The sequence below is a fragment of the Procambarus clarkii genome, chromosome 7 (genome assembly GCF_040958095.1).
Source record: "Procambarus clarkii isolate CNS0578487 chromosome 7, FALCON_Pclarkii_2.0, whole genome shotgun sequence".
Lineage (NCBI taxonomy): Eukaryota > Metazoa > Arthropoda > Malacostraca > Decapoda > Cambaridae > Procambarus > Procambarus clarkii.
In genome coordinates, this window is record NC_091156.1 from 24,843,985 (window position 1) to 24,865,298 (window position 21,314).

At 42.5% G+C, this 21,314-nt stretch overlaps 1 protein-coding gene across 1 annotated transcript in view; it reads left to right on the forward strand.

Annotated features, from left to right (window-relative positions):
* The window catches only part of LOC123747994 (high-affinity choline transporter 1-like), an 891,202-nt gene that overhangs the window by 795,653 nt on the left and 74,235 nt on the right, over positions 1–21,314 (forward strand). Inside the window, exon 11 of the mRNA XM_069313991.1 lies at positions 18,796–18,918. Within this exon, the coding sequence (XP_069170092.1) occupies positions 18,796–18,918 (123 nt within the window). The remainder of the gene's footprint in view (positions 1–18,795; positions 18,919–21,314) is intronic.

The following is a 21,314-nucleotide window of genomic DNA, read 5'->3' on the forward strand; positions in this document are numbered from 1 at the left end:
TCAGTGTTGTTGTGGTGTGGTGTTGACCTTCAGTGTTGTTGTGTTGACCTTTAGTGTTGTTGTGTTGACCTTCAGTTTTGTTGTGTTGACCTTCAGTGTTGTTTTGGTGTGGTTTTGACCTTCAGTGTTGTTGTGTTGACCTTCTGTGTTGTTGTGGTGTGGTGTTGACCTTCAGTGTTGTTGTGTTGACCTTCAGTGGTGTTGTGTTGACCTTCATTGTGGTGTTGACCTTCAGTGTTGTGTTGACCTTCAGTGTTGTTATAGTGTGGTGTCGACCTTCAGTGTTGTTGTGGTGTTGACCTTCAGTGTTGTTGTGTTGACCTTCAGTGTTGTTGTGTTGACCTTCAGTGGTGTTGTGTTGTTCTTCAGTGTTTTGTGGTGTGGTGTTGACCTTCATTGTAGTGTTGACCTTCAGTGTTGTTGTGGTGTTGATCTTCAGTGTTGTTGTCGTGTGTGGTTGTTGTGGTGCTGACCTTCAGTGTTGTTGTGTTGACCTTCAGTGTTGTGGTGTGGTGTTGACCTTCAGTGTTGTTGTTGTGTTGATCTTTAGTGTTGTTGTGTTGACCTTCAGTGTTGTTGTGGTATTGACCTTCAATGTTGGTGTGGTGTTGACCTTCAGTGTTGTTGTGTTGACCTTCAGTGTTGTTGTGGTGTTTTGTTGACCTTCAGTGTTGTTGTGGTGTTGTGTTGACCTTCATTGTTGTTGTGGTGCGGTGTTGACCTTCATTGTTGTGGTGTGCTGTTGACCTTCAGTGTTGTTGACCTTCAGTGTTTTCGTGGTGTTGTGTTGACCTTCTGTGTTGCTGTGCTGACCTCCGTGTCAAGAGACAGGTTGAAGTGTAGTTCTGGGGTGTAGTTGAACATAGGTGGCACCAGTAAATAATTATCAACACAAAATGCACCAAGCCGGGGAGGCTATGTAGTACCGTCAAATGTGCGTGATACTCAAAAGGCACAACAGATCACTAAGGATGATAAAACGAGATTGAACGCATAAGGGGACATATTACGGGTAAGGTAAAAGTTGTTCAATTTATTTATAAATTTAATCGTGGAATGGATATAGAAATGATTGCAACTGGTTCAGGTTTCAGCATCACACCCTAAATAGAAAGGGAGAAAAAAAATACACAACGTATTATGCAACGAATTTTCAATATTTTCGAAAAATTTCAGGGAATACATGTGTCAACTAAAATCATTTCTATGACACTCAGATATCATATTAGTATATAATAAAGGGTTATACACAGCAGTTTTATCAAAAAGGTGTTTAGTGCAATAATACAATTATTCAAAGTTCCTCTTCCAAAAATATGCAATATATGATGTTTATAAATATTTATAAAATCTATAAATACGTCAATTTATATCGTATATCCTTCAGTGTTGTTGACCTTCAGTGTTGTTGTGGTGTTGACCTTCAGTGTTGTTGTGTTGACCTTCAGTGGTGTTGTGTTGACCTTCAGTGTTGTGGTGTTGTTGACCTTCAGTGTTGTTGTGGTGTTGACCTTCAGTATTGTTGTGGTGTGGTGTTGACCTTCAGTGTTGTTGTGGTGTAGTGTTTTTGTAGTGTTGACCTTCAGTGTTCTTGTGGTGTTTTTGTAGTGTTGACCTTCAGTGTTGTTGTGTTGACCTTCAGTGTTGTTGTGGTGTTGACCTTCAGTGTTGTTGTGGTGTACACAACGTATTATACACAACGTATTATGCAACGAATTTTCAACATTTTCGAAAAATTTCAGGGAATACATGTGTCAACTAAAATCATTTCAATGACACTCGGATATCACATTACTATATAATAAAGGATTATACACAGCAGTTTTATCAAATAAGTGTTTAGTGCAATAATACAATTATTCAAAGTTCCTCATCTAAAAATATGCAATATATGATGTTTATAAATATTTATAAAATCAATAAATACGTCAATTTATATCGTATATCCTTCAGTGTTGTTGTGGTGTTGACCTTCAGTGTTGTTGTGGTGTTGACCTTCAGTGGTATTGTGTTGATCTTCATTGTGGTGTTGACCTTCAGTGTTGTTGTAGTGTGGTGTTGACCTTCAGTGTTGTTGTGGTGTCGACCTTCAGTGTTGTTGTGGTGTTGACCTTCAGTGCTGTTGCGGTGTTGACCTTCAGTGTTGTTTTTGTGTTGTGTTGACCTTCAGTGGTGTTTTGTTGACCTTCACTGTTGTGGTGTTGTGTTGACCTTCATTGTGGTGTTGACCTTCAGTGTTGTTGTGGTGTTGACCTTCAGTGTTGTTGTGGTGTTGACCTTTAGTGTTGTTGTTTTGACCTTCAGTGTTGTTGTTGTGTGGTGTTGACCTTCAGTGTTGTAGTATTGTTGACCTTCAGTGTTGTTGTGGTGTGGTGTTGACCTTCAGTGTTGTTGTAGTGTGGTGTTTTTGTAGTGTTGACCTTCAGTGTTGTTGGGGTGTTGACCTTCAGTGTTGTTGTGGTGTGGTGGTGACCTTCAGTGTTGTTGTGGTGTTGTGTTGACCTTCATTGTGGTGTTGACCTTCAGTGTTGTTGTGTTGACCTTCAGTGTTGTTGTGGTGTTGACCTTTAGTGTTGTTGTTTTGACCTTCAGTGTTGTGTGGTTTTGACCTTCAGTGTTGATGTGGTGTTGTGTTGACCTTTAGTGTTGTTGTGGTGTGGTGTTGACCTTCAGTGTTGTTGTGGTGTTGACCTTCAGTGGTGTTGTTGAACTTCAGTGTTGTTGTGGTGTTGTTGACCTTCAGTGTTGTTGACTTTCAGTGTTGTTGTGGTGTTGTTGACCTTTAGTGTTGTTGTGGTGTGGTGTTGACCTTCAGTGCTGTTATGGTGTTGACCTTCAGTGTTATTGTGGTGTGGTGTTGACCTTCAGTGTTGTTGTGGTGTGGTTTTGACCTTCAGTGGTGTTGTGGTGTGATGTTGACCTTCAGTGTTGTTGTGTTGACCTTCAGTGTTGTTGTGGTATTGACCTTCAGTGTTGTTGTGGTGTGGTGTTGACCTTCAGTGTTGTTGTGTTGACCTTTAGTGTTGTTGTGATGTTGTGTTGACCTTCAGTTTTGTTGTGTTGACCTTCAGTGTTGTTTTGGTGTGGTTTTGACCTTCAGTGTTGTTGTGGTGTTGACCTTCTGTGTTGTGGTGTGGTGTTGACCTTCAGTGTTGTTGTGGTGTTGTGTTGACCTTCAGTGGTGTTGTGTTTACCTTCATTGTGGTGTTGACCTTCAGTGTTGTTATAGTGTGGTGTCGACCTTCAGTGTTGTTGTGGTGTTGACCTTCAGTGTTGTTGTGTTGACCTTCAGTGTTGTTGTGTTGACCTTCAGTGGTGTTGTGTTGTTTTTCAGTGTTGTTGTGGTGTGTGGTTATTGTGGTGTTGACCTTCAGTGTTGGTGTGTTGACCTTCAGTGTTGTGGTGTGGTGTTGACTTTCAGTGTTTTTGTTGTGTTGACCTTTAGTGTTGTTGTGGTATTGACCTTCATTGTTGGTGTGGTGTTGACCTTCAGTGTTGTTGTGTTGACCTTCAGTGTTGTTGTGGTGTTTTGTTGACCTTCAGTGTTGTTGTGGTGATGTGTGGACCTTCATTGTTGTTGTGGTGCTGTGTTGACCTTCATTGTTGTGGTGTGGTGTTGACCTTCAGTGTTGTTGACCTTCAGTGTTGTTGTTAACCTTCAGTGTTTTCGTGGAGTTGTGTTGACCTTCTGTGTTGCTGTGCTGACCTCCGTGTCAAGAGACAGGTTGAAGTGTAGTGCTGGGGTGTAGTTGAACATAGGTGGCACCAGTAAATAATTATCAACACAAAATGCACCAAGCCGGGGAGGCTATGTAGTACCGTCAAATGTGCGTGATACTCAAAAGGCACAACAGATCACTAAGGATGATAAAACGAGATTGAACGCATAAGGGGACATATTACGGGTAAGGTAAAAGTTGTTCAATTTATTTATAAATTTAATCGTGGAATGGATATAGAAATGATTGCAACTGGTTCAGGTTTCAGCATCACACCCTAAATAGAAAGGGAGAAAAAAAATACACAACGTATTATGCAACGAATTTTCAATATTTTCGAAAAATTTCAGGGAATACATGTGTCAACTAAAATCATTTCTATGACACTCAGATATCATATTAGTATATAATAAAGGGTTATACACAGCAGTTTTATCAAAAAGGTGTTTAGTGCAATAATACAATTATTCAAAGTTCCTCTTCCAAAAATATGCAATATATGATGTTTATAAATATTTATAAAATCTATAAATACGTCAATTTATATCGTATATCCTTCAGTGTTGTTGACCTTCAGTGTTGTTGTGGTGTTGACCTTCAGTGTTGTTGTGTTGACCTTCAGTGGTGTTGTGTTGACCTTCAGTGTTGTGGTGTTGTTGACCTTCAGTGTTGTTGTGGTGTTGACCTTCAGTATTGTTGTGGTGTGGTGTTGACCTTCAGTGTTGTTGTGGTGTAGTGTTTTTGTAGTGTTGACCTTCAGTGTTCTTGTGGTGTTTTTGTAGTGTTGACCTTCAGTGTTGTTGTGTTGACCTTCAGTGTTGTTGTGGTGTTGACCTTCAGTGTTGTTGTGGTGTACACAACGTATTATACACAACGTATTATGCAACGAATTTTCAACATTTTCGAAAAATTTCAGGTAATACATGTGTCAACTAAAATCATTTCAATGACACTCGGATATCACATTACTATATAATAAAGGTTTATACACAGCAGTTTTATCAAATAAGTGTTTAGTGCAATAATACAATTATTCAAAGTTCCTCATCTAAAAATATGCAATATATGATGTTTATAAATATTTATAAAATCAATAAATACGTCAATTTATATCGTATATCCTTCAGGGTTGTTGTGGTGTTGACCTTCAGTGTTGTTGTGGTGTTGACCTTCAGTGGTATTGTGTTGATCTTCATTGTGGTGTTGACCTTCAGTGTTGTTGTAGTGTGGTGTTGACCTTCAGTGTTGTTGTGGTGTCGACCTTCAGTGTTGTTGTGGTGTTGACCTTCAGTGCTGTTGCGGTGTTGACCTTCAGTGTTGTTTTTGTGTTGTGTTGACCTTCAGTGGTGTTTTGTTGACCTTCACTGTTGTGGTGTTGTGTTGACCTTCATTGTGGTGTTGACCTTCAGTGTTGTTGTGGTGTTGACCTTCAGTGTTGTTGTGGTGTTGACCTTTAGTGTTGTTGTTTTGACCTTCAGTGTTGTTGTTGTGTGGTGTTGACCTTCAGTGTTGTAGTATTGTTGACCTTCAGTGTTGTTGTGGTGTGGTGTTGACCTTCAGTGTTGTTGTAGTGTGGTGTTTTTGTAGTGTTGACCTTCAGTGTTGTTGTGGTGTTGACCTTCAGTGTTGTTGTGGTGTGGTGGTGACCTTCAGTGTTGTTGTGGTGTTGTGTTGACCTTCATTGTGGTGTTGACCTTCAGTGTTGTTGTGTTGACCTTCAGTGTTGTTGTGGTGTTGACCTTTAGTGTTGTTGTTTTGACCTTCAGTGTTGTGTGGTTTTGACCTTCAGTGTTGATGTGGTGTTGTGTTGACCTTTAGTGTTGTTGTGGTGTGGTGTTGACCTTCAGTGTTGTTGTGGTGTTGACCTTCAGTGGTGTTGTTGAACTTCAGTGTTGTTGTGGTGTTGTTGACCTTCAGTGTTGTTGACTTTCAGTGTTGTTGTGGTGTTGTTGACCTTTAGTGTTGTTGTGGTGTGGTGTTGACCTTCAGTGCTGTTATGGTGTTGACCTTCAGTGTTATTGTGGTGTGGTGTTGACCTTCAGTGTTGTTGTGGTGTGGTTTTGACCTTCAGTGGTGTTGTGGTGTGATGTTGACCTTCAGTGTTGTTGTGTTGACCTTCAGTGTTGTTGTGGTATTGACCTTCAGTGTTGTTGTGGTGTGGTGTTGACCTTCAGTGTTGTTGTGTTGACCTTTAGTGTTGTTGTGATGTTGTGTTGACCTTCAGTTTTGTTGTAATGACCTTCAGTGTTGTTTTGGTGTGGTTTTGACCTTCAGTGTTGTTGTGGTGTTGACCTTCTGTGTTGTGGTGTGGTGTTGACCTTCAGTGTTGTTGTGGTGTTGTGTTGACCTTCAGTGGTGTTGTGTTTACCTTCATTGTGGTGTTGACCTTCAGTGTTGTTATAGTGTGGTGTCGACCTTCAGTGTTGTTGTGGTGTTGACCTTCAGTGTTGTTGTGTTGACCTTCAGTGTTGTTGTGTTGACCTTCAGTGGTGTTGTGTTGTTTTTCAGTGTTGTTGTGGTGTGTGGTTATTGTGGTGTTGACCTTCAGTGTTGTTGTGTTGACCTTCAGTGTTGTGGTGTGGTGTTGACTTTCAGTGTTTTTGTTGTGTTGACCTTTAGTGTTGTTGTGGTATTGACCTTCAATGTTGGTGTGGTGTTGACCTTCAGTGTTGTTGTGTTGACCTTCAGTGTTGTTGTGGTGTTTTGTTGACCTTCAGTGTTGTTGTGGTGATGTGTGGACCTTCATTGTTGTTGTGGTGCTGTGTTGACCTTCATTGTTGTGGTGTGGTGTTGACCTTCAGTGTTGTTGACCTTCAGTGTTGTTGTTAACCTTCAGTGTTTTCGTGGTGTTGTGTTGACCTTCTGTGTTGCTGTGCTGACCTCCGTGCCAAGAGACAGGTTGAAGTGTAGTGCTGGGGTGTAGTTGAACATAGGTGGCACAATTGAATTATTATCAACACAAAATGCACCAAGCCGGGGAGGCTATGTAGTACCGTCAAATGTGCGTGATACTCAAAAGGCACAACAGATCACTAAGGATGATAAAACGAGATTAAACGCATAAGGGGACATATTACGGGTAACGTAAAAGTTGTTCAATTTATTTATAAATTTAATCATGGAATGGTTATAGAAAGGGCTGCAACTGGTTCAAGTTTCAGCATCACACCCTAAATAGAAAGGGAGAAAAAAATACAGAACGTATTATGCAACTAATTTTCAATATTTTCGAAAAATTTCAGGGAAGACATGTGTCAACTAAAATCATTTCTTTAACTCTCAGATATCACATTAGTATTTAATAAAGGTTTATACACAGCAGTTTTTTAAAAAAAGTGTTTAGTGCAATAATACAATTATTCAAAGTTCCTCTTCCAAAATATGCAATATATGGTGTTTATAAATATTTATAAAATCAATAAATACGTCAATTTATATCGTATATCCTTCAGTGTTGTTGACCTTCAGTGTTGTTGTGGTGTTGACCTTCAGTGTGGTTGTGGTGTGGTGTTGACCATCACTGTTGTTGTGGTGTGGTGTTTTTATAGTGTTGACCTTCAGTGTTGTTGTGGTGTTGACCTTCAGTGTTGTTGTGGTGTGGTGTTGTTGTGGTGTCGACCTTCAGTGTTGTTGTGGTGTTGACCTTCAGTGCTGTTGCGGTGTTGACCTTCAGTGTTGTTTTTGTGTGGTGTTGACCTTCAGTGGTGTTTTGTTGACCTTCAGTGTTGTGGTGTTGTGTTGACCTTCATTGTGGTGTTGACCTTCAGTGTTGACCTTTCATGTTGTTGTGGTGTGTTGTTGTGGTGTGTTGTTGTGGTGTGGTGTTGACCTTCAGTGTTGTTGTGTTGTGTTGACCTTCAATGTTGTTGTGGTGTGGTGTTGACCTTCAGTGTTGTTGTGGTGTGGTGTTGACCTTCAGTGTTGTTGTGTTGACCTTCAGTGTTGTTGTGGTGTTGACCTTCAGTGTTGTTGTGGTGTTGACCTTCAGTGTTGTTGTGGTGTTGACCTTCAGTGGTGTTGTTGACTTTCAGTGTTGTTGTGGTGTTGTTGACCTTCAGTGATGTTGTGGTGTTGTTGACCTTCAGTGTTGTTGTGGTGTGGTGTTGACCTTCAGTGTTGTTATGGTGTTGACCTTCAGTGTTATTGTGGTGTGGTGTTGACCTTCAGTGTTGTTGTGGTGTAGTTTTGACCTTCAGTGTTGGTGTGGTGTTGTGTTGACCTTCATTGTTGTGTTGTGGTGTGATGTTGACCTTCAGTGTTGTTGTTGTGTTGACCTTCAGTGTTGTTGTGGTATTGACCTTCAGTGTTGGTGTGGTGTTGACCTTCAGTGTTGTTGTGTTGACCTTTAGTGTTGTTGTGGTGTTGTGTTGACCTTCAGTTTTGTTGTGTTGACCTTCAGTGTTGTTTTGGTGTGGTTTTGACCTTCAGTGTTGTTGTGGTGTTGACCTTCTGTGTTGTTGTGGTGTGGTGTTGACCTTCAGTGTTGTTGTGGTATTGTGTTGACCTTCAATGGTGTTGTGTTGACCTTCACTGTTGTGTTGACCTTCAGTGTTGTTATAGTGTGGTGTCGACCTTCAGTGGTGTTGACCTTCAGTGTTGATGTGTTGACCTTCAGTGGTGTTGTGTTGACCTTCAGTGTTGTTGTTGTGTGGTGTTGACCTTCATTGTAGTGTTGACCTTCAGTGTTGTTGTGGTGTTGATCTTCAGTGTTGTTGTGGTGTGTGGTTTTTGTGGTGTTGACCTTCAGTTTTGTGGTGTGGTGTTGACCTTCAGTGTTGTTGTTGTGTTGACCTTTAGTGTTGTTGTGTTGACCTTCAGTGTTGTTGTGGTTTTGACCTTCAATGTTGGTGTGGCGTTGACCTTCAGTGTTGTTGTGTTGACCTTCAGTATTGTTGTGGTGTTTTGTTGACCTTCAGTGTTGTTGTGGTGTTGTGTTGATCTTCATTGTTGTTGTGGTGCTGTGTTGACCTTCATTGTTGTGGTGTGGTGTTGACCTTCAGTGTTGTTGACCTTCAGTGTTTTCGTGGTGTTGTGTTGACCTTCTGTGTTGCTGTGCTGACCTCCGTGTCAAGAGACAGGTTGAAGTGTAGTGCTGGGGTGTAGTTGAACATAGGTGGCACAAGTAAATAATTATCAACACAAAATGCACCAAGCTGAAGAGGCTATGTAGTACCGTCAAATGTGCGTGATACTCAAAAGGCACAGCAGATCACTAAGGATGATAAAACGAGATTAAACGCATAAGGGGACATATTACGGGTAACGTAAAAGTTGTTCAATTTATTTATAAATTTAATCATGGAATGGATATAGAAAGGGCTGCCACTGGTTCAAGTTTCAGCATCACACCCTAAATAGAAAGGGAGAAAAAAAATACACAACGTATTATGCAACGAATTTTCAATATTTTCGAAAAATTTCAGGGAATACATGTGGCAACTAAAATCATTTTTCTATGACACTCAGATATCACATTAGTATATAATAAAGGATTATACACAGCAGTTTTATCAAAAAAGTGTTTAGTGCAATAATACAATTATTCAAAGTTCCTCTTCCAAAATATACAATATATGATGTTTATAAATATTTATAAAATCTATAAATACGTCAATTTATATCGTATATCCTTCAGTGTTGTTGACCTTCAGTGTTGTTGACCTTCAGTGTTGTTGTGTTGACCTTCAGTGGTGTTGTGTTGACCTTCAGTGGTGTTGTGTTGACCTTCAGTGTTGTGGTGTTGTTGACCTTCAGTGGTGTTGACCTTCAGTGTTGTTGTGGTGTTGACCTTCAGTATTGTTGTGGTGTGGTGTTGACCTTCAGTGTTGTTGTGGTGTGGTGCTTTTGTAGTGTTGACCTTCAGTGTTCTTGTGGTGTGGTGTTTTTGTAGTGTTGACCTTCAGTGTTGTTGTGGTGTTGACCTTCACTGTTGTTGTGGTGTGGTGGTGACCTTCAGTGTTGCTGTTGTGTGGTGTTGACCTTCCGTGTTGTTGTGTTGACCGTCAGTTTTGTTGTCGTCTTTATAACTCTTTGTGCAGTAGACACGACAATGCTCTATTCCAGGAGCGAGAATGGAGCGCGCGTTGACAAAGAGTCCGCTCTCAATAGGACACACGAGGTGACTGAAAGCTGGTACTTCGCTCATCCCCACTAGGGATGAGAAGGTTGCCAATGAGTGTATATTTACCCTTTATAAATACAGAGTTATTTATGACGCTATTACGAAAAATTTGATGTTTAGATCGTACGACGCAATACTTTTGGCACGCCACAGCCACGGGGCACCGGATTCTGCACAATTATGCATGGAAATGTGCCATAAATGCGTCAATTGATATCGTATATCCTTCAGTGTTGTTGTGTTGACCTTCAGTGTTGTTGTGGTGTACACAACGTATTATGCAACGAATTTTCAACATTTTCGAAAAATTTCAGGGAATACATGTGTCAACTAAAATCATTTTTATGACACTCGGATATCACGTTACTATATAATAAAGGATTATACACAGCAGTTTTATCAAATAAGTATTTAGTGCAATAATACAATTATTCAAAGTTCCTCATCCAAAAATATGCAATATATGATGTTTATAAATATTTATAAAATCAATAAATACGTCAATTTATATCGTATATCCTTCAGTGTTGTTGTGGTGTTGACCTTCAGTGTTGTTGACCTTTAGTGTTGTTGTGTTGACCTTCAGTGGTATTGTGTTGACCTTCAGTGTTGTGGTGTTGTTGACCTTCAGTGTTGTGGTGTTGACCTTCAGTGTTGTTGTGGTGTGATGGTGACCTTCAGTGTTGGTGTTGTGTTGACCTTCATTGTAGTGTTGACCTTCAGTGTTGTTGTAGTGTGGTGTTGACCTTCAGTGTTGTTGTGGTGTCGACCTTCAGTGTTGTTGTGGAGTTGACCTTCAGTGCTGTTGCGGTGTTGACCTTCAGTGTTGTTTTTGTGTTGTGTTAACCTTCAGTGGTGTTGTGGTGTGTGGTTGTTGTGGTGTTGACCTTTAGTGTTATTGTGGTGTTGACCTTCAGTGTTGTTGTGGTGTTGACCTTTAGTGTTGTTGTTTTGACCTTCAGTGTTGTTGTGGTGTGGTGTTGACCTTCACTGTTCTGGTGTTGTGTTGACCTTCATTGTGGTGTCGACCTTCAGTGTTGGGGTGTTGACCTTCATTGTTGGGGTGTTGACCTTCAGTGTTGTTGTGGTGTTGACCTTTAGTGTTGTTGTTTTGACCTTCAGTGTTGTTGTGGTGTGGTGTTGACCTTCAGTGTTGTTGTGGTGTTGACCTTCAGTGTTCTTGTGGTGTTGACCTTCAGTGTTGTTGTGGTGTTGACCTTCAGTGTTGTTGTGGTGTGGTGTTGACCTTCAGTGTTGTTGTGGTGTGGTGTTGACCTTCAGTGTTGTTGTGGTGTGGTGTTTTTGTAGTGTTGACCTTCAGTGTTGTTGTGGTGTTGACCTTCAGTGTTGTTGTGGTGTGGTGGTGACCTTCAGTGTTGTTGTGGTCTTGTGTTGACCTTCATTGTGGTGTTGACCTTCAGTGTTGTTGTGTTGACCTTCAGTGTTGTTGTGGTGTGTGGTTGTTGTGGTGTTGACCTTTAGTGTTGTTGTGTTGTTGTTTTGACCTTCAGTGTTGGTGTGGTGTTGACCTTCAGTGTTGATGTGGTGTTGTGTTGACCTTCAGTGTTGTTGTGGTGTGGTGTTGACCTTCAGTGTTGTTGTGTTGACCTTCAGTGTTGTTTTGATGTGGTTTTGACCTTCAGTGTTGTTGTGGTGTCGACCTTCTGTGTTGGTGTAGTGTAGTGTTAACCTTCAGTGTTGTTGTGGTGTTGTGTTGACTTTCAGTGGTGTTGTGTTGACCTTCATTGTGGTGTTGATCTTCAGTGTTGTGTTGACCTTCAGTGTTGTTATTGTGTGGTGTCGACCTTCAGTGTTGTTGTGGTGTTGACCTTCAGTGTTGTTGTATTGACCTTCATTGTAGTGTTGACCTTCAGTGTTGTTGTGGTGTTGATCTTCAGTGTTGTTGTGGTTTGTGGTTGTTGTGGTGTTGACCTTCAGTGTTGTGGTGTGGTGTTGACCTTCAGTGTTGTTGTTGCGTTGACCTTTAGTGTTGTTGTGTTGACCTTCAGTGTTGTTTTGATGTGGTTTTGACCTTCAGTGTTGTTGTGGTGTCGACCTTCTGTGTTGGTGTAGTGTAGTGTTAACCTTCAGTGTTGTTGTGGTGTTGTGTTGACTTTCAGTGGTGTTGTGTTGACCTTCATTGTTGTGTTGATCTTCAGTGTTGTGTTGACCTTCAGTGTTGTTATTGTGTGGTGTCGACCTTCAGTGTTGTTGTGGTGTTGACCTTCAGTGTTGTTGTATTGACCTTCATTGTAGTGTTGACCTTCAGTGTTGTTGTGGTGTTGATCTTCAGTGTTGTTGTGGTTTGTGGTTGTTGTGGTGTTGACCTTCAGTGTTGTGGTGTGGTGTTGACCTTCAGTGTTGTTGTTGCGTTGACCTTTAGTGTTGTTGTGTTGACCTTCAGTGTTGTTGTGGTATTGACCTTCAATGTTGGTGTGGTGTTGACCTTCAGTGTTGTTGTGTTGACCTTCAGTGTTGTTGTGTTGACCTTCAGTGTTGTTGTGGTGTTTTGTTGACCTTCAGTGTTGTTGTGGTGCTGTGTTGACCTTCATTGTTGTTGTGGTGCTGTGTTGACCTTCATTGTTGTGGTGTGGTGTTGACCTTCAGTGTTGTTGACCTTCAGTGTTGTTGTTGACCTTCAGTGTTTTCGTGGTGTTGTGTTGACCTTCTGTGTTGCTGTGCTGACCTCCGTGTCAAGAGACAGGTTGAAGTGTAGTGCTGGGGTGTAGTTGAACATAGGTGGCACAATTAAATAATTATCAACAGAAAATGCACCAAGCCGGGGAGGCTATGTAGCACCGTCAAATGTGCGTGATACTCAAAAGGCACAACAGATCACTATAGATGATAAAACGAGAATAAAAGCGCATAAGGGGACATATTACTGGTAACGAAAAAGTTGTTCAATTTATTTATAAGTTTAATCATGGAATGGTTATAGAAAGGGCTGCTACTGGTCCAAGTTTCAGCATCACACCCTAAATAGAAAGAGAGACAAAAATACACAACGTATTATGCAACGAATTTTCAATATTTTCGAAAAATTTCATGGAACACATGTGTCAACTAAGATCATTTCTATAACACTCGGATATCATATTTGTATAAAATAAAGGGTTATACACAGCAGTTTTATCAAAGAAGTGTTTAGTGCAATAATACAATTATTCAAAGTTCCCCTTCCAAAAATATGCAATATATTATGTTTATAAATATTTATAAAATCAATAAATACGTCAATTTATATCGTATATCATTCAGTGATGTTGTGTTTATTTTCAGTGTTGTGTTGTTGACCTTCAGTGTTGTTGTGTTGATCTTCAGTGGTGTTGTGTTGACCTTCAGTGTTGTTGTGGTGTTGTGTTGACCTTCAGTGGTGTTGTTGTGGTGTGGACCTTCAGTGTTGTGGTGTTGACCTTCAGTGTTGTTGTGGTGTGGTGTTGACCTTCAGTGTTGTTGTGTTGACCTTCAGTGTTGTTGTAGTATGGTGTTGACCTTCAGTGTTGTAGTATGGTGTCGACCTTCAGTGTTGTTGTGGTGTTGACCTTCAGTGTTGTGTTGTTGACCTTCAGTGTTGTGGTGTTGACCTTCAGTGTTGTTGTTGTGTGGTGTTGACCTTCAGTGTTGTTGTTGTGTGGTGTTGACCTTCAGTGTTGTTGTTGTGTTGTGTTGACCTTCAGTGTTGTTGTGGTGTGTGGTTGTTGTGGTGTTGTTGTCGTCTTTATAACTGTTTGTGCAGTAGACACAATGCGCTATTCCAGGAGCGAGAATGGAGCACGCGTTGACAAAGAGTCCGTTCTCAATAGGACACACGAGGTGACTGATGGCTGGTACTTCGCTCATCCCCACTAGGGATGAGAAGGTTGCCAATGAGTGTATATTTACTCTTCATAAATACAGAGTTATCTATGACGTTATTACGAAAAATTTGATGTTTAGATCTTATGACGCAATACCTTTGGCGCGCCACAGATGTTGGGCACCGGATTCTGCACAATTATGCATGGAAATGTGCCATAAATACGTCAATTTATATAGTAAAATAATTCTGATTGCATCAGAGTGTTGCCAGAACTACGTAGTATTTTTATAAATATTTCACAATGTTACCAATTTTTCCCAAATTATTTCATATTATATGTCCCCTAAGGCAAACAACATCAAAGTCATCTGATTCACCAACAATTCTATCGAGTGACAAGTGACCACGAAGGACGGTTGGGAAGCAAGACACACGCTTATCCTGGAAGGAGAAGTGCGGTGCTCCATTAAGTTCCCGTGAGTTAAACGTGTATGACCAATATGTAACCTCGCCAGAACCGTTTCCTACTGCCGGTTACAGTGGTAGGAGGAAGGCCACGGGGACATGCTACCCTTAAGAGCACACAGTTTGTTACCAGTAACAGAAGACCAGCAATCCTGCTAACGGGCAAGGATGGAGGAATGAATAACTGGGTAGCGTCCACAAGTTCATTTAAGAGCATGCACCAATATGGCTGGGAACCCAGCAAGACTCCACTCTCTTAAACCTGCTGGTGATACGAAGCAACCAATATTGAGTTTCGACGACCACAGGATGGACAGGATTAATGGACTCCAAAACCATGAGGGCACTGCGAGAGTCAACGCCAACAACAGGAAGAATGACGGAGAGAAAGCAATTGACGAAGAGCATACAAAATGGCATAAAGTTCAGCCGTGAAGATGCTAGTCTACGGGGGCAGGAGACACATAGAGGTCTGGTCAGGAAACACAAAGGAGTAGCCTACACTGTCAGCAGACTTAGACTCATCATGACGGAGATCAAGCGGTAGTGTCAAGAAAAGTGAACAAGGAAAAAGCGTTTCAGATCTGTAGGAGGGGTAAAAACCTTACTCATGCGGGTGAAGGTTCTACAAAACTTAGGAAAAGGGACCCTCCATGGAGGGAAAGAGGGAACGATACGAGGAGAAGTATTGGTAACACAAACCAAGAGAGAGAACCTTGCAAGTGAGACAATCGTACAGAAAGGGAAAGGCGGTGAAAGGGAACAAGGCCCATGGGAGGAGTAATGATCGTAGTATAGTATAAGTGAGAGACTGGGTGTTGTAGGAACCGCGCAAATTAGTGAAGACAGTAACGATCACGGCGATCCTGCAGAGACAAAATGCCGGTGTCAACATACAGGCTGATAGTAGGAGTTGAACAAAAGGCACCAGAGCCGAGGTGTAGCCCAGTATGGTGCAGAGCATCAAGCCAGCGAAGAGATGAGGGAGAGGCAGACGAGTAAGCAGGACAACCATAATCGAGTTTAGACAGCACGAGAGAGGAATGTAAAGAGAGGAACGTGCGCCAATCAGCTCCCCAGTAAGTATGGGACAAGACCTTAAGTAAGTTAAGGTCCAACTTAAGTTAGAAAAGATTAACCCCAGAAGTTTTGCAGAATCCTTATACGAAAGAGGATTATCATATAGGGACAGAGGGGGTCGAATAACGATTGGCTTCAGAGTAATGGTCATAACACGTCTTAGCCGGAGAGAACTTGAAGCCATGATTGGTGGCCCAGGACGACACGACATCAATCGCAGGTTGAAGCCGCCATTAGAGGAAAGGAGAGTCATCACCTGGATAGCAGAGATCGTCAACATAGACAGCTGAGGAAATTCAAGAGGGAAGGGAGGAGAGAAGACCATTGAGGGCAACCAGGAACAGAGTAGTGCTAATAACACTACCTTGGGATACACCTTCGTACTGCCGAAAAGAGGCACAGAGAGTGGTACCAAGCTCACTCTAAAGGAACAATTAAAGAGGAAGCTCTGGAAGAAGAGAGGGAGATTATCATGAAAGCCAAAAGAACGGAGTTAAGACAGAATATGGTATCTCCAGGTGGTGTCATATGCCTTTTCTGGGTCATAAAGATCAGCAATCATGGAGGACTTCGCAACAGATGCAGTAAGAATATAGACCTCCAAGTTCACCGAGACATCATTTATGTTGCGACACTTGTAAAAGCCACTTTGAGAAGGGAAGAGGTGGTGATAGGGTTCCAAGAACCACATCAGACTGACATTAACCATACGTTCAAAGAGTTTGCAGACGCAACTCGTGAGAGCAATGGGGCGGAAGTCTTTAGGAGATTACCCTAGAAAACCTGGTTTCCAGATATAATGAACAACTGCCTCAAGCCGGTCCTCAGGAACTGACAACAACTCTCAGACACGGTTATAAACATTAAGTAAATACTGAAACGTGCGTGGAGAGAGATGGAAAAGCATCTCATAATGAGTATCACCCAAGCCTGCCGCCATAGACCCACGGAGGGTCAGGGCAGACTGGAGTTCTGAGAGAGAGAGAAAAGATCGTTATAGGGAAGCCAAAGATAAGTGCGAAAATCTAATGACCCTCAGGAATTATGTTTGGTCAGAGAGGATGAGGTTCATTTCTGCAAAATCCTCGTCTCTTTTTTTAGGATGACGTATATTGGTGACTTTTCATCTCTCCTTACTACCACGTCCTTGTTATCACGGAGGCTCTTAGCTGCCGCTCTGAGCTCTGGGGGTCTGTGTAGTGCTCTTGTATCTACCTCGGGTCTTCCCTCTTTCTGCGATCAGTTCAGCTTGCAGAGTGTCTTTGGTGGTTGCCTTCCTTTGGTTCTCGGGCTCGAGTATATCATCTAGTAGGATTTCCAACTCTACTTTCCAGGTCCTGAGTCACGCGGGATACAACAGCCGCATTAAAGACAGTCATCATCCTTTCTTGGCTATAAGATTTTCACTGCTCTCTTGATTTCGGCCACTGTCCACAAGTTTTCAGTCTGACTTTTTTGGAGAGTTTGCACTGCCTCTCTAGAGTCAGTGCAGATCACTGCTCTTTTTGTTTCATTCCAGATACCTTAATGCCATAATAACGGCAGGGTGCACTGCTTGTGTTGAGGAAGTGTGGATCTCAATCAGTAATTTTCCTCATTTTAGTCTTGAAATCAGTTATCTCTGATTTCAGAGTACACTGTTCCAGCCCTGCCATTAGTTGGGTTAGCAGAGCCATCAGTGTTGATTTGATCTAATTAATTTCTTGCTACCCTATTAATTGCCTAGATATATGTGTGTGTGTGTCTCTCATTTCTTTAGGTAACATTCAGAACTTCTTCACTGTCTTCTCTTATATTTGAGTCTGTCGTGTATGCACACGTGCAACTCATGAGATTGCTCAAGCAGGTCGAGTTCTTCGAGAAAGGATACTGATAGGTTTTGTAATTTTTTGGGTTTACAGTGCCGAGTGTTGTCTTGGCACTGTTATTAGGTGGAGTTCTCTTCAGTTAATTGCAGTTTTATTATTCTTTAGTCATGTGGGTCAAGGTTGACCCCGCATGACTAATATGGTATCTGATTCTTCCCATTTTCCTTGCCTCTCTTTCTTAACCCCCTCTTTCATTTCCAGGGGCACACGGGGTTAACAGGCATGGCGATGGCAGGAAAAACCATGCTCCCAGCACGGGCTGTAATGTACTAACCTCACTCGGAAGAAATCGCAGTTCACTGGAAAACAATTGCTAAACACCTACCTACTCTCCACACACGTAGCTTTAGGCTAATGGATGAAGACAGATGGGGGAGATAAAAAAAGATGATCCCGGGGCAGTCTGTTGCACTCTGCTGGATATTGTGTGGAGATACACTTTATATCTCTCGTTTATCACTCGTATATTTTTTATTTCGATCTCGCACGAGCCCGGATTCTGTAGACGGACACGTGAGACGAAACGTAGATGACGAGATAAGCTTAAGGTCGCGTTTAGATGGTGTTCCTGGTTGCTGGCCGACAACTATGGAATTCACGTCTCGGCAGGTGTAGCGACGACCTCAGAATGTGGGACAGTGCGGGCAGCGGCCTAACCTGGCGGCTACACACACTCTTGTCCCTTTGTTCTTTAAAAGAACCGATCAGCGACCAGGCATATAGTGCCTAATCCAATCAGGGCCTACCCTCGGGTGGCATGATGCTCGTGACGTCACTAGAGGAGACCTGTGTTTACAAGATCGTTGGAAAAGGTCTTGACCTGGCGACTACATCCATTCTTCTACTGTTCTCTCTATATACACATTGCTGTAACTTTCTTATGCTGGCACCCACAACGGTTATTGTAGTGCCAACGGACAGTTGTTGACATAGGCTGTTTCTCAATACCCAACATAAGGTATACCTATGTTTCATAATAATGAAACTAGACTTGGTGCACTCTCCCTGTTCACTCAGTAGGAAAAAAAAACTAAAAAAAACTCCTGGAGGAAGCAAAATGGTGGTGTGCACTCTACATCACTAATTTTTAAGATAGCTGGAATCCGTTCCCTCTCAGGGATACTGTTCTTGCGAAACCCTGGGCACAGTTCTCACACATCTGGACACTTGATCATTCATCATAAGCTTCGGCATCCCTCGGGGGGAATCCCTGGGGAGCATAATGATAGTGACGTCTAGTGATGGACACCATGTGAGTGCTCAGCCACATATAAACACAAACACTTAGGAATCCTGGCTCAGCACAGTTACACCACCTTGATTTGGGATGGAGGTTTCATATGTACTGGGTCTAACTATTGAAATATAGAAAGAGACGCATCAGAGGTAGAACTACTGGAAGACAGAGCCAGAGTGCATGGAGGGATTTGTGTGAAACCCTGTTTCAGCTTCAGTGGAAACCTCGGAAAGCCTCGAGGGTGCAGCAGTACCCCAGATTGCAATTCTTTTGACCATGTCGTGGTGTAGACGGTTAGAGCATGCATCTGGGAATACCCGTTGCATAGGTTCGAATCCTCATCAAGGCTCCTGTGGATTTTCTCATTGATATATCACAAAAATGGGATTTCTGTGTAATAATTGTAATTATAGTACAACAATATTACTGATATTAATACTATAAATAATATCAGGAAGAACTGTGTTTAGTGAGATTATAATAAGCGAAGTGTGATGTTACAGTGGGTGGCGATGGTGGGTCTGGGAGCCGTCAGCGCCGCCGTCATGTCGTCGGCGGACTCCTCCGTCCTCTCCGCCTCATCCATGTTCGCCAACAACATCTACAAGAACGTCATCAGGCGTTCGGTGAGTAACTTAGTGCGAGTAACGTCAGGTGCTGGGTGAGTATCTTATGTTACTCACCCTGGGGTGAGTACTGATGGTTGTGTTGTCTTGCAGGGCAGTGAATGGGAGGTACTGATGGCTGTATTGTGTTGTAGGGCAGTGACTCTGTGAGGGAATGGATTTTCCAGCTAGCTTCTAGTTGTGTGCTGGAGTGCACACGCTAGGACATGAGTTCACCAAGGTGCGCGGGTCCTAGATTCTGTAAATCTTTCACGAAACATCTCCTGTTTAAAGTTTATGTGTAGCCTTGGCTTTCCGACCTTCAGTGAGCCTATGATAGCCGTCGTAGCCCAACTCTCGGGGCCTCGCAGCCTGGTGGATAGCGCGCAGGACTCGTAATTCTGTGGCGCGGGTTCGATTCCCGCACAAGGCAGAAACAAATGGGCAAAGTTTCTTTCACCCTGAATGCCCCTGTTACCTAGCAGTAAATAGGTACCTGGGAGTTAATCAGCTGTCACGGGCTGCTTCCTGGGGGTGGAGGCCTGGTCGAGGACCGGGCCGCGGGGACACTAAAGCCCCGAAATCATCTCAAGATAGCTGTGAGTAGAGGTACAGACATTCACATGTTTTATATGTAAGAAGTAAATGCGGCAATACCATCCATCTTATCATCCATTTGATTTCTGCTATTTCCAGATTGCAAACAGAATCCAATTTGTGCGGGTGTGGGATTAATTTGGGATGGATGAGATCAGTAAGTTTCAGTCTCAACTGCGTGATTTCAACAGGAGCCAACAGACTGTTTTGTGTGATCTGCGATTATAACCTGCATCGTTCGTCATCAGTTCACAGGTCTGAGATACCTGGCAGAGGCGAAAGCAGGAAAGGCTCTCCAGTGATTGTGGAAAGTTTTCATTAGTAATTCTGGGAATTATGGTTCACTGTTTGGGACAGTGAATCTCATCTCCCCGTATCGCCATTTCGTAACACACCTGTTATGTGAGGTGTGTTACGTGTGAGGGTGGGTATGAACCATCATCAGCGGTGAAGGTTGCCAACCTCCCATGACACTCTCTTACCATGCCACACCGTGGGCACAATACTGTGTTCATCTCTCCCAACACCCTGTGTTCAAGCACCGGGTCATCCTCCGTGGTTCTGCTGTATCCACGTGTTGAGGAGGTTTGGTGTATTTGTTTGTTCATGTTTGGTGCATTCCAATCTTCAGTGTACTGCAGAGTGGAATGAATGTGGAGGAGCGTACATGAAGAGACCGGTTTAATGTGAGTACATTGGTATTGTAAGTCTCTGAACCAACGTGAAGTCAGTGTCCGGCAAGCTTTTCTATTAGCATCTAGTTAGGTGAGAGGGAGCTCAGCTCCGTGAGACGAACCTATAAGGAACGACATTCAATCTGTTGGAGAAAAAAACACAGCCCCCGCTCTTGTGCCAGGTAAGTCCACTACGGGCTCACCATAGCCCGTGCTACTTGGCACTTTTGTTCTGAGTAGCATTACGATGTTGTCGATGTTGTTGGTCCTTCCTTTCGGACAACCAACCCAAAATTCCGTAGAGTGCTTACTTTGACCAGGAGATCCCCCTGGATGCTTCTGGCACTTGGAGAGGGGCTCAACGTTACACGTTTAGGGGATGCGGCTCCAACACTTAGCCTCGTTGTCACGTGCACACACCTACTTGAGCCGCTGTGACTCCCCACTCTCTCCTTATGTGGTATGATCTCCTCAATTCTCTTTTCTTTGATATTACTCTGTACGACCCTGTCCGCAGCTTTGGTTCTTGGTTCTTCCTCTCTCTCTCTCTCCTATTTTCTGGGAAGCCTCACTAGGACAAGGGCAAACACCAGCAAATTTGAATACATTTACTGGACAAGGCACATGGACAATACATATACATGTATAATATCTCCAACACTCTATACTAGTGTAGTCAGGTTGCACTCCAATACCATCAGGACTCTATCATCTGCTTGTCAAGTGGTATCCTAACTCCTGACTCACCACTTATACTATCAACCTCATCAAGTAGGTCAAGTCTTATAAGACAATATTGCACTATCAGCAAGAGAATATATTACATATATAATACATACAAGGAAAACCAGCCTATGACTGCAATAACATAAATATGGGTATAAATATTCCTTGATAAACAACAATGATCAATCACCTTATCAGTCCTAGAACACATATGTATGTCTCTGCAGGTAATCCAGCCTACGGTCGTAACTCTATACTAAATCACTCACCTTACTTACCATAAATGGTAATAACTCACTCACCTTTCACTGCGTCTTACACGCTAATGACAACCAAACACTCTACCAACTCCCTACAAGTGGTCAATAAGAACTTCCCTTCCACGTCTGGAAGTTCACTACCCTGACATCGTCAGGTTCT